The 12,599-nt window shown below is 34.9% G+C and overlaps 1 protein-coding gene across 1 annotated transcript in view; it reads left to right on the top strand.

Annotated features, from left to right (window-relative positions):
* Nucleotides 1-231: 231 nt before the first annotated feature.
* Nucleotides 232-12,599, top strand: part of LOC110023604 (transmembrane protein 18) — a 28,163-nt gene continuing 15,795 nt past the window's right edge. The window contains exons 1-3 of the mRNA XM_020723125.1: nt 232-455; nt 638-852; nt 7,988-8,093. Of these exons, the coding sequence (XP_020578784.1) occupies nt 712-852; nt 7,988-8,093 (247 nt within the window). The 5' untranslated portion in view covers nt 232-455; nt 638-711. The remainder of the gene's footprint in view (nt 456-637; nt 853-7,987; nt 8,094-12,599) is intronic.

Genomic DNA, 12,599 nt, shown 5'->3' with positions numbered 1-12,599 from the left:
CAATAACGATTTAAACACGATCGAACAAATGAATGTTCGCATTTGGCTCGTTATAAATCAAGCGAAAAAAAATTTTCGTGTTTGTTTCGTTTGTTTGTCAAATGAATCAAACACGAACTTTCTGATGATAACACGATCGCACTGTTGCGAATAACAAAATTTTTTTTGACAGGTTGTAAAAAAATTAGAATGACCCTAATAATAAAGAAAACATAAAGATTTATTTCAGTATTCACGTCGGCTCCCGAACTTCACATCTCTGCACAAAACCCTCGCTTTTTGTCACTCCCACTGGTTTCGCCCAAAACCATCGCCTTCCTGAGCGAAAACCTTTGCGATACAGTCCATTAGAGCTAGTTGGGAAGGAAACGACTGGATCGCGGCTTATAGAAAGCACCGAAACTCCCATCTTTCTCATCCTTCCTCTCCGCCCCTACCAGAAACCATTGAGAAAGGTAAGCCTATTCGCGCCATTCTTCCTATTGGCTCGTTCTGGGTTCACTAATTCCTGTGAGTTGGATTTACTAAATCCACCGATTAACAGGATTCAGTAAATCCCGTATTTTTTACGAATCGGCCTCATTTTGAGATTTACGGGAGCTCAGGACTTACGGAGTCAATTTTTGTCGTTTTGAAGGATTCAGCTTAAATCCTGCATAAATCCTGCTTAAAACCGGCTACCAAAGAGCCCCTAAGAGTTGGCGATTTCAGATGGAGGATCTGAAGTTTGCGTTAAAGGGGCACGCAGATCTCCTCGCGGATCTTCTTGAGAGGGTCTCCGCTGAGCTACATAGCGGGTTCCAACCCGCCATCGACAACTTTGTTGGGTTCTTCCACGCCATCGATTGGAAGGCGAGTGCTCTCTTCTTCTTGTTCTCTCATATTTGCATTGTTATTAGTTCAGTAGGGTTTCATTGTGATGCAAGCCCAAAACCAGTAAATGCAATAAAGAAATTAAATGCAAATACAAGATAACTAAGCAAAAGAGGGATTGTACCAAAGCTAATTGCCTTCTACATCTTTACTGGCCCTAATATTCCACATGAGATGTTCACAGACTTTTAAGTGTAACCCATTCAAAATTCTAATTACGATCTAGAAGTCCAGCTATCTAATGACCACGAATTTACCTGTTAAAATTTTTTTCTTACATTGCCCGCCCATTCACAAGGACCTTGCTCTCAAGGTTGAGCTGATCGTGGTGAGATCAAGTGGATGTAGATGTATTCAGCACTTGCAAGCTCAGGCGGCTCAGTGTTAATTTTGGATCTGTAGATGGTGTCAGATCCAGCAATGATGGGAATGATGGGAGTGGATTTGAGCTACATATGGGATGCTGAGGCTGTTAGAAATCCAGGTAATCTTGGGAAAACTGTGCTGGTTTAGGTTTTTTGACAAAAGCGACGACATTGAGTCTCTGCAGGTTGGATTGGAAGTGGGAGTATTGACGTGGTTCCGGCAACTACGTGCCTCGATTGGGGTGGGTGTAGTGCAGCGAGCATTCAATGAGGCATCAAGATTGTGCTTGGAGTTGTGGCGGATGGAAATTGTGACTCGGTGATCTTGGAGATGGAGTTGGATCTAGAGCGGTGAATGGGAATTTGGGGGATAAAACCTGGTGTAGAGGCTAGATTGAGGGGAATTGATTAAATGTAGTGCATGTTGGATGCAGAGTGGTAAATTGGAATTCAAGAAACAAACTGGGTGTAGAGGCTAGGTTGAGGGGAGTTGATCAAATCTGCCGCATGAAACACGACCGGGGATGGATTTAGTGCATAATAGGTGCATCTGTGCAACAATGATTTGAAGATGGTGAATTTGAATTGGGGTCTGGGTGACACTAGGTAAAAAGCTCAACAAGAGTACTATTTTTTACAAACCTAAAACTAGTAAATGTAGAAATAATAGCAAATACAAGATAAATTGGCAATTTAATCTTGCCTAAAAATCTTGGTTTTTGATGGTAGAGAAAGGATGGCCATTAGTTAGGAGGATGCCCATAAGTCCTTATACTTTTTTTTTATTGGTTGGGGGGAGGAGGGGACAAGAGTCGAGGCAAAGCTCATTGTCTTTGACATTCTTGCTTGAGCTAGTACTCTACATGAGGAGTCTTATGGACTCCTAAAAACTCCCATGACCCGATAACACAATTAGTAACAACCTATAAGCCTAGCTACCTAATATATATTTCATTACCTATTATATATATTCCCTATCACATTGCCTTCTTAACAAATGATACTCCAATGAATTATTTTTCATTTGTAATCCAAAAAGTTAATATGGGCTTTTCATGGTAAATGTTAGGATTCCTTTTTGTAGGGATTGAAAGAAAATGAAGAGTTATTTAGAAGAAAATGAGGTTTGGAGTAGATTATGTAATTGTGGGGGACATATGTTATTATCTTAGTTTTGGCTTGTAGAGTGAATCTCTTAGAAGTGTAATTTTTTTTTTAGAATAGGTTTCCTCTTGTTATGTGCGCATTATTTCTAAGGAGGTGAAGAATTAATGGGTTCCATCTAATTGCTATTGAGGTTGGGATGTAGTTAACGTATTGTTGAACTTCATTTCTCTTATGATGGTGTACTTTTATCAACTGTATTCTTTAGGCCAATTTATTGAGAGTTTGGATATCTTCTCCCTAATAATTTTCTGATGGCAGATTTTAAATGCATCATCCATATTTGGTGGATAATAAGTATCTAATTCCCCATGTGAAGACCATAGTGTTCTGTATATTTTTTCTTTTTCTTGATTTCCCTTGTCCAATTAGTTAAAAAATAATAGGAGTAGCATCACATTGACATGCATTCTATTAGGATAGTTTTTTTCAAACTAGCAAACTATTAGCACATAAATCACATAATTGAATTCAGAAGATTTATAGGTTTGAAATTGTATCTTTTTGGTGGTTGCAAACTTTTAGCCTTTACAGTCATTGTATCCTCATCGGACCCCTTTGGCAGAGTTACTAGCATTGATCCCTAAAAAGAGGCGTGCAAATCCACAGAACTAACCACCAAGTTTTTCTTGTTTCTCTATCAAAAACTTTTGCATGGAAGCACATGACTAAGAGAAGAAAACTATGAAGGTACTCAATCGACATGTCTTGATCTATCCAATTAGTGATGGTTTAAATGAATGGAAAGTAGGTAGAATAAAGAGCAAAATACATGGAAGCACAATGATTTGATCGTTAAAACCAAAATTATGGGCAACCATGTTTGAAAGAGAGTCGTATAGGATTTTTTATAGGTGGTGAAGGAATTTAATCTTCAAATTTAATAATCTCCCTTGGAGATTAAATTTTATTGATTTATTGTCATCACCGTATCAACTATGTATGGCACCTTGAAGAGCATCGTAGGCTCTCGGATGCAGGAATGGCTTAAAGTTGTGGTGATCATTTCCAAAAGGCTACTCCTTCATGTGTGCGTTCTTTTGTTCCTCATTCTCTCCTGTAGCAAAGCTTTTAACCCTTTTATTCTTTAAGAAAATGTTGTTCTAAAAAAAGTTATTTTAACTGAAGTAACACTATTGGAGTTACAACCTGCTATACGTATAGTCCACAAACTTCATTTGCCTTTGTGTTAACCAATACTCCCTTGCAAATCTTGAAAATTTTAACATCTTCAAAAAATCTATATCTTTCATCATTGAGAGCACTCAACAACAACAACAAGCCTTTATCCCACTAAGTGGGGTCGGCCGCATGAATGTTTTTTATCCACTCCATCCTATTGAGAGCACTCAAAATTATTAAATTCTTTTTCAGATTTGCTAGATACTTTGCTTCAACCAATCTTTTAGTGACAACATCTTCCACCTTTACCTCATTGTGCCAACACCGATCCTATTGCATGTCATATTGTTTCTTACATAGACAACCACGACGTCTCAAGTGAACATTTCCTTATATGGACACACATGAAATGAACAACCTAAATCCAAGATCTACTGCTCTTTGCTGCCAACTCCTTCAATCACCAAAAAAGGATAACCAATATAACAACTACTACAACCTGTAGCAACACTATTATTCTTTGACTTTTATCTATGTATTTTTTTTTCCCCATCCTATTATCACAATCTTTCTTTATGTGTTTATTCTTCTTATAGTAGAAGCAATTTATATCCTTAAACATTCCTCAAAGGTATGCTTTTCATGATTAGAAGTAGATCCCTTCACTAAAAATCCCCACCTTAACTAATAATCCCTCATATGGCTTTTCCATCTTCATGTCTTTCAAGTTTAGAATTGACATCTTTAAAAAAATAAATTTTTGATATACTTGACATTAATCGTATGTCTCCCCAATTACATGGTGTAAAAAAAATTGCTTTTAAGAGGGAGATGAAGAGCACAATATTATTAAAACCAAATCTATGTCTTTCTAAAGTACATCAATATTTTTCAAATTTTCAAATGATAGAATTTAACTCATTTTAATATGGTTTAATAGACATACATTTTTTCATGCGGGAAAAAATAGTCTTTACATTTGATGTTGTTTTTTTTAGAGGTTTTTTAACACATATTAATAGTCGAGCTTATGTTATAAGTCATTTGTGATTTTTTCTTCTATGACCTTCATTAAGAGCTCATCCACGAAATACAACAGAATCACTTAGAGAGTTTTTTCAATCATCTCTCATGTCTCTTTCTCCCTATGGTTTTAGGATGTCATATGGGTGCTTTCACAATTCTTTCTACTAGAACATCAAACTTCTTTTTCTTTTTAAGGAACTTTTTGATCTTAAACTTTATGGTTATCATAATCTTGATAAACCTTCACTTTTATGTTATGGTTGCATCAATACAGGAGTAAGTACAATAAGTTACAAGATAATGGTAAAAGAGATCAAGCAAAAATAAAATCTATAATCTAATTTGTTATGCTTAACTAAGCTTACGTTCATAGTTGCGTAGAGTGATGTTGCTTCCCTAGATCTAAATTTAAGTACAATATTGTTTTTAATTTTATTACCGAGCACTATAGTTAGTTTTAGCTTTTGCAAGTATTCGTTTGATGAAGGATTAAAACAAAATTATAATATTATAAATAAATAGAGGTCTCTCAACAATTTTATGTGGTTTTGAGAGTATCATATTTATTTTATTTAGTCCCTACAATATACAAAATTAATTCAAATTGATCCTTAGATGCTAAATTGGGATTAATTTTGTTTAGTCCAGGGGCTAAATTGAGATTAGTTTTATATCATCATTCCTTTAAGAGTGATCATTTTGGTTCAATTTTTGTATAATTAAGACTAAATTAGAGAATTATGATATTCTATGACTAAAGTAGCCACATGCATATAGTTAGAGGAATATTTTAATATTTAGGTTTCTAAATATAATCTATACTACTTCCTTATTTACTGTGATGATTCAACCCAAAGTTTTGGAATTATCAAGATATGAATAGATGATCGGATAGTGAAAGTTGTTAGCTACTAATATTAACCAATGGTAAACAATTATTCACTCAATTGAATGAATCACTAGCGAATAAAACTTCAATTCAACTTAAAGGTAAAATAATTGTATATGAAATTACATTTCTCTATTTTGGTTGTCTATAAATATTTTCAGTCATCTCACTCTTTTTTTTAGTTCAAATTTTAAACATGAAAATACTTATATTTCTAAATTACAATAGTGTTAAAAAAATAACTTCATATTTTTCAAACATAATCGATGAGTTTACAAATAATTGACAATTTATTATTTAATTATAGCTATTAAAGAAGGTTCAAAACATTCTATCTTACAATATTTAGGTGTTTGATATGTTAAATATGTATGTAATTCTTCCAAAATTCTTACCTCTTCTATCCTTCTATTTTTATTTTTTGTAACTTTGGTTTTTTTTTTTGTATTTAAAAAATTTGCCTTTATTAAAAATAGTTTGGTGAATTTAATTATTTCTTAATTTAATAATACAAGAAAAATTATTTACCTTATTTAAATTAACTTATAATTTTCGTTCTATTTAATAACAATCAATATTGAGCTTTAAAACTTATATATATATAAATATTAGAATAATATTATTTACTTATTATTTAATTAGTTAGAGCCGAACACAATCAAACAAAAATTTATTTGTGTTCGGCTTGTTTGTGAATCGAGCTCAAAAGATTTGTTCATGTTTGACTCATTTTCATAATGAATGAATCGAACACGAGTAGCTTAGTGTACCGAACACGAGTTGTTCATGAATGATGAGTTGTTTTGACAACTCTAATTGCCGGCCAAGCATGATGAGAAATTAGCATTTGCTCAAATTTTGTTGTCATTCGCCTCTCTTAAAATCCATTTCTTGACCGTAGAGAGAGACACACACACACACATGGCTTTTCTTCTTTTTGAAGTTTTTTTGGTGCAAGCTTCAATATATCATTGTGATTTACATAAAACCTAAAAAATTGGAATTTACGTATTCAATATCTCAAGCTTCATTTTTACATGCAAAGCACTCTCTGTTATATTTCATTCTTGTGATATGCTCTCCGTCACCCACCATCTTCGATGCTTGAGCCACATCCTAAGCGACCGCGCCATCGATGCAACGATGGGATCACGACGAACAAATACCTACAACTTTTGCCCTGCTCCTATCCGAAACCATTGAGTTAGGTAGGTAACCCGTGTTTTTTTCTCCTACTTTCTCCTACACGAGGTCTTTGCGCACTTCATTGTCCTAATTTCTTTGGATTTTAGGCAAAGCAGAGGCTTCATCTTACTAATTCTCCTGGATTTCAGGCAAAGGGAAGGAAATATGGGATTTAAGTGTCATTTTCGCTGATTGAAAAGAGGAGAAATGAGATTTAAGATCCTGCACTTTGAATTAGTCATAGATTTTTAAATTAGTTAATCTGTAAATTTTAAAATTTCTTTTCACATCCCCTAGCCTCTTCGTTTCTTTTTCACCCTCACCGAAGGTGTAGAATGTATAGACGACGATATCCAATATAATTTGTCAAGTCAGTGACTTCATACCGTTCGAGGCGACAACATAGCAGGAGGCTGGAAATTTCAGCGAGGGGCTGAGTTCGGCATGGGCGGAGTCGCCGGACTTGTTGGACTCCTTGGTTGTGATTATTTCTTCCTTGAGTTCGGTGACGATAGCACAAAAGAACCCATGATGGGGAGTGCAACGAGAAAATAGACTTAATGAAGAGGACAATGTGCATGTAAATATGAAATTTCAGGTGCTGAATGTGTAAATTCCAAACTTTCAAGTGCTATATATGTAAAGGCCCCCTTTTTTCTAAGTGTCTTTGGTAAGGTCTTAATGTTATCCTTGTGTTCTTGGGTTATATCTATATCCATTGATCCTCGTTCAAAATGGACAAGGAAATAGATGATGATGTTAGATGATACATATTCCTTGATCCATCCTGTTGGTGATGATTTATACGGATGAGAAGTACATAGAGCCAAGAGCAAAATATGTAAAAGCAAGAAGATTAATAGCTGATATTGTTAAAGCTAAATTTTAAACCAAATTTGTTAGCAGCTACATTGGAACAAAACTCATCTAGAAATTTTCAGGGATAATGTTGGAAATTTAATCTTCAAAGTTAACCGCATTTACTTTTCATAAGCACTATCTTTTGCCTTGTTAAAGCTAAATTTGAAACCAAATTTGTTAGCACCCACATTTGAACAAAACCCATCTAGAATTTTTCAAGTATAATGTTAGAAATTTAATCTTCAAAGTTAACTGCATTTACTTTTCATGGGCACTATCTTTTGCCTTTTTTGCCTATCAAAAATCTTTCATAGAAATTACTACAATTAACTTACCCACATTTGTTTTTTGGTGTGTGTTACAGGAGTGGTTCTGCTTTGTGGTTCTTGTTTGTGAAAATACTAATTTCCTTTAATTTCACTATGTTGACTTTGCTATTTTTATGAATATGCTTTTATATTAGAGTCAATCATAGTAGTTCATCCAACTTTTGTATTGACAGGAACCGTGGTTGCTATGCTTATTATTGTTCCACTTTACTTTACTGGTGATGGTTTTTATATCAAGGAAGAGAATCAATTTCCAACTTGGCCTATCTATTTTTGCATGTGAGGTTTCTCTAGTTCATCATCTCTAATGTTTACCTTTTATGATATTTCTTTACCCCCAAAAAAAAAAAAAGGTATTATCCTTCTCATACTTGTTGATGTTTACATCGTATGATACTTATGTTAGTAAAAATTAATTCCATTTTTATAGGCTTAGCGCTTCAATAATGCTAGATTCCAATTTCCATGATTATCAAATCCTGTTAGCATATTTTTGGTACATTCAAGAGGCTACATTTCCAAGATTAAATGTACAAACTAGGATAGAAGTCATTGGCTAGACTCTAAATAGTGGCATTCACATAAATACCACACAATTCTGATGTATTTAGTATATAACAACTAAATCTTAATATTTACATGCACAACACTTCGATCTTTGAAATTACATAAAAAACTACTATTAACAACTTTTTGTAAGTGAAAAGCAACTTTTCATTTCATGCATAGGTTTATGACATGAAAGTGCTATAAATGTAAGTACATATAAATTGTGCGGTCTATGTAAATTTCCTCTTAAATATTTCGTTCATGTAATGTTATTTTTAATTTCATGTTCTTATTGTCCTTATACTGTCCTGGTGAAGTATCGGCTTTTGGCTTTGTAGAGTTTGGTAGTGATACACATGGTTAGGACGCTAAGGTTTCAAAACTACAAGAAGGCTCTCCGACGAGATGAAACCTTGAGAATTTCTCTTTTATCTGAGCCAAATCCTTAAAGATTGTTATGCCTTGGCATCTGAAGTTCCAGTTCATCCGGAACATTTTATTTATTGAGATCGTTTCAACTGATGCCAATGGGTTAGGTCCTTAGACTATGATGGAACCTTGCAACATAATGAGCTTGAATTTATGTTGAAGAGAGTTTGCTAATTTTCAAAATGATTATGCGTTTTTTCTTTGTAATATATCTACTTGTTTAATGCAATAAATTATTATGTCTATGCTAATCAAGGAAGTTCACTTAACTATAATTAAAAACTTTTTTTTAAAAGCGTGGCATGGGATTTACTGTATTATTCTTCTTAATTAATTATCTAAAATATACTTTTTTTTCAAATACTTTCTCTACGTAAAAAGACATTAAGAGGCTATACTATATATTTCAGTAAAATGCAATATATTCTATTGAACTTATGTTGAAATATATCTATGGTTAATTATACCACCTCTCTAACTACATGATGATAAAATTTATCTCTAAATTACATATAGCTGTATCTAGAGAGAGGGAGGAGAGAAGTAGGTGATGCAAAGGGAGAGAGAGAGATAGGAACCTGTTGTATATGTTAATATGTATAGATAAGTTTTGACCTCTCTTTTGGCATGGTGAAATCTTCTAACTTGGATTTTAGATTTTTGATAGTTGGCTTATTGCATAAACACTATTCTTGTAGACACCACCTGAGCACTCATCTTCTTTTGGTATTTTATGTGCATTTCTCAAGATGTCGCTTCTTTTGCTAGCTTGGCCCAAGCAGCCTTCTTCTTGGCAACTCCTTGCAGTTGCTCTATTCTTTTCTACATGTGTTTGATGTTTCATCCTGGCAAGTGGCTTTTTCTTAGCAATTTGTCCATAGGACCTACCCTACCCTCTCTCAGTTCAATGTTGACACCAGAAAGGATAATTTTTTGGTAGCTTAATATTGGTTTTGGCAATATTTACCTCTTAGGATGTTGCCCTTCTCGATGTTTGTCTCTACAACTCTAATTTTGCTTTGCTATAGTATCCTCATGGAAGTGAGCTCTTACAGGCTTTTTAGAAACTCAACTAACCATCCAGAGGTCCCAGTCTTGAACATTTAAAGTCACAAGCCCCTATTGTGACTGCATATAATGCTCTTATAGCATTATATTTACTTCAAATAGAATAGATGGATCCCCAAACGTGTACGTAAAAGTTATCTATTGTGGATTCTCGCAATGTTTCAGTCTTTTCCCTTTATGAAATTATATTAAGGCATGCCACACCCATTTAAGAAATATCCTCGAGTGCATCGCCTTCCATCTTGGCTACCCCCCGAATGTTCTGTTTTACTAAATCTTGGATGAGGGCCCTATAAACTCCTCCAGCTCTTTTGGATTTACACAACAGAAGATTATGTGGTGCAGGGTTACTCTCCTTGGCATTATGCTACTAGGACCTTGAAGCCGGAAACTCAAAGAGAACTGTAATATTTTGACCTTCTCCTAGTTAGCCAAGTTCTCCACTCTATGAACCTTCTTTTACTCACCTTCCAATAGTCGAAGGGGCAACCAACTTTATAAAACACATTTACAATCTTATGAATGACTCTTGGGACCAGCCTGTTCGAGGAGGTTCTTATAGCTCATGTTTAGGAAGATAGGCAGACCCTACCACAAATTTACCATGCAAAAATTCCAGCATTGTCTGTTTCACTCATATCTGTATGCTAAAGGCTATTGTTTTAGTTATTTGTCGACTTCAATGCCTGGAGATCTTGCATTGTAGATTGTGTTCTCCAATACTACTTGTCGATTCTGTCGACTTGATACATTGTTGTTGAGATCTTCAATACGCTCTCACAAAAGTTGTTTTACTTTTCAGCATCTGTTCTGCCCGATAACCTTCGTTCAACACACCAACTCACATGTGTGTTGGGCCAGTTAGCCTACATTGGCGTCTCATCGAGCTTATTCAACTAGCAAGTCTTAGGACTTTAATTTTATACCCTTTTGTTGACCTTTTCCTTAAAATTTGCATTTATTGCCAATATTTGATGCAATATCACTTAAGGATTGATTTGAGAAGCTTTGTAATAAATACTGTATTGGTGATTATTTAAGGAACCCTTTTTCTATGATGAATCTTTGTGATATTTTCCAACAATATCTCTGATGTTACTCTATAATGTATTTCGGACAAAGCCCCTTTGTATGGAATTCGAGTGGGTGAGAGCTCTAAATATTGATTCTCTCTCTACTTCAAACTTATTCATGTCCTCATTTTTATTACTTTCTTGGCATTATATTGGAGATTTATTGCCTTGCATGTGTAAATTGGCTTATGATGAACCAAGTTCTCTACCTTAATAAATAGAATTATAAGATTTGATCTTTTACTCTAAAATGTAATTAACTAAAATCAACCTAATATTGAAATAAGAATGGTTTCTTGACCATTCTCGGGCCAATTGTTTAAAATTTAATGAGTCTGCCTTATCTTAGTTGTAACAAAATAGTGGTTTAACATCCGACTAATCATTTTCGATATAGCTATGCCAATTATCATCAAAAGTTTTGTTGGCTCATTTTCATCTGAACCTTCATATAGTTAAGGTTAACACTGCGGTCGATAACAAAATAGAATTCATCACTTAAATGTCCCTCGTATGCATGTAGCTATAAGGTTTAATTTCACATCAATCTTTATGCATCATTTAGATTTGATAACATTAGTTTTTAAAATTTACTTAGATTCGTTACACTGATCTAGGAAAGACCGGCCCAGCCAAGCCGACTAGTTGCCTAGGAAGATTCCAGTTTGTGGGTCTTTAAAGCCATAATCATGCATCCAAGGAGAGGAATTGGGGGGGGGTTTGGTTTTTTTTTTTTTGTTTGCTCATAGCGGCGTCTAGGGTTTGTGGAGAGTCGATTCACTTTGAATTGTACATTACCCTTGTATCTTGTTTGTTTGCTTGGATACTTGTAAAATTAGCTCGGATCTAGGTTTTTCAGTTGATTTCTTGCTATTATTATTTGTTTTTGTCTCTGGGGCGTATCAATTTGGTATATGAGCACGAACTTGGAGAGATGACAACAAGAAAAGTTGATACTTTGGAGGAGAGATTGGAAGGAGAAGTAGGGCAACTTAAATCCGATATACTGGAAAGGTTCTCAACCATAGATGAAAGGTTTTCCTCCATAGAAAATCAATTTGAGGTTGTGGAGGAGATGTTGAGCAAGTTTATTGAGATGCAATCTAAAGTCAATCTTTAGCCAAATTGAAAGGGAAAGAAATTGAACGAGAGGAACATGAGAAAGAGACCATCCACCATGAAGAACTTCCTCCGATAACTCTGATCAAGATTTCTGAGGAAGGGGGTTTTGTCGAAACATATAGGCGTGGTTATGAAAGGGGTTGGGAGGAGCATGAAGATTGGAGGAGGGAAACCAGATGGGGGTATGGCTATGGTTGTAGGAAGAAGTTTCATCCCAAGTACATGGGGGGAAACACTAGAGAGAGGAAAATTAGGAGTTGATGCTAGGGTAATGAAGTTGAGATGCCGATCTTCGAAGGGGAAGACGCGCATGGATTTGTGTATCGGGTAAAACAATACTTTGTGGTGAATAGGCTAATGCGGAGGAGAGGAAATTGAGGAGGTAATGCTAGGGTGAGATAGTTAAAGATGTTGATTTTTGAAGGAGAAGACTGTCGACACTAAAAAGAGAGGTTTGGGGGTGTCGCCAGTAAGAAGCTGTCGGCAGCCGGAATTGAAATCCCATCGCCCCCTTCGGAAGGACGTTTTAATTTACGTATATATA

Source organism: Phalaenopsis equestris, unplaced genomic scaffold (genome assembly GCF_001263595.1).
Source record: "Phalaenopsis equestris unplaced genomic scaffold, ASM126359v1 Scaffold000002, whole genome shotgun sequence".
Taxonomy (NCBI): Eukaryota; Viridiplantae; Streptophyta; class Magnoliopsida; order Asparagales; family Orchidaceae; genus Phalaenopsis; species Phalaenopsis equestris.
Note: the sequence above shows the minus strand (reverse complement) of the source record. Positions and strands in the feature narration are given on the sequence as shown.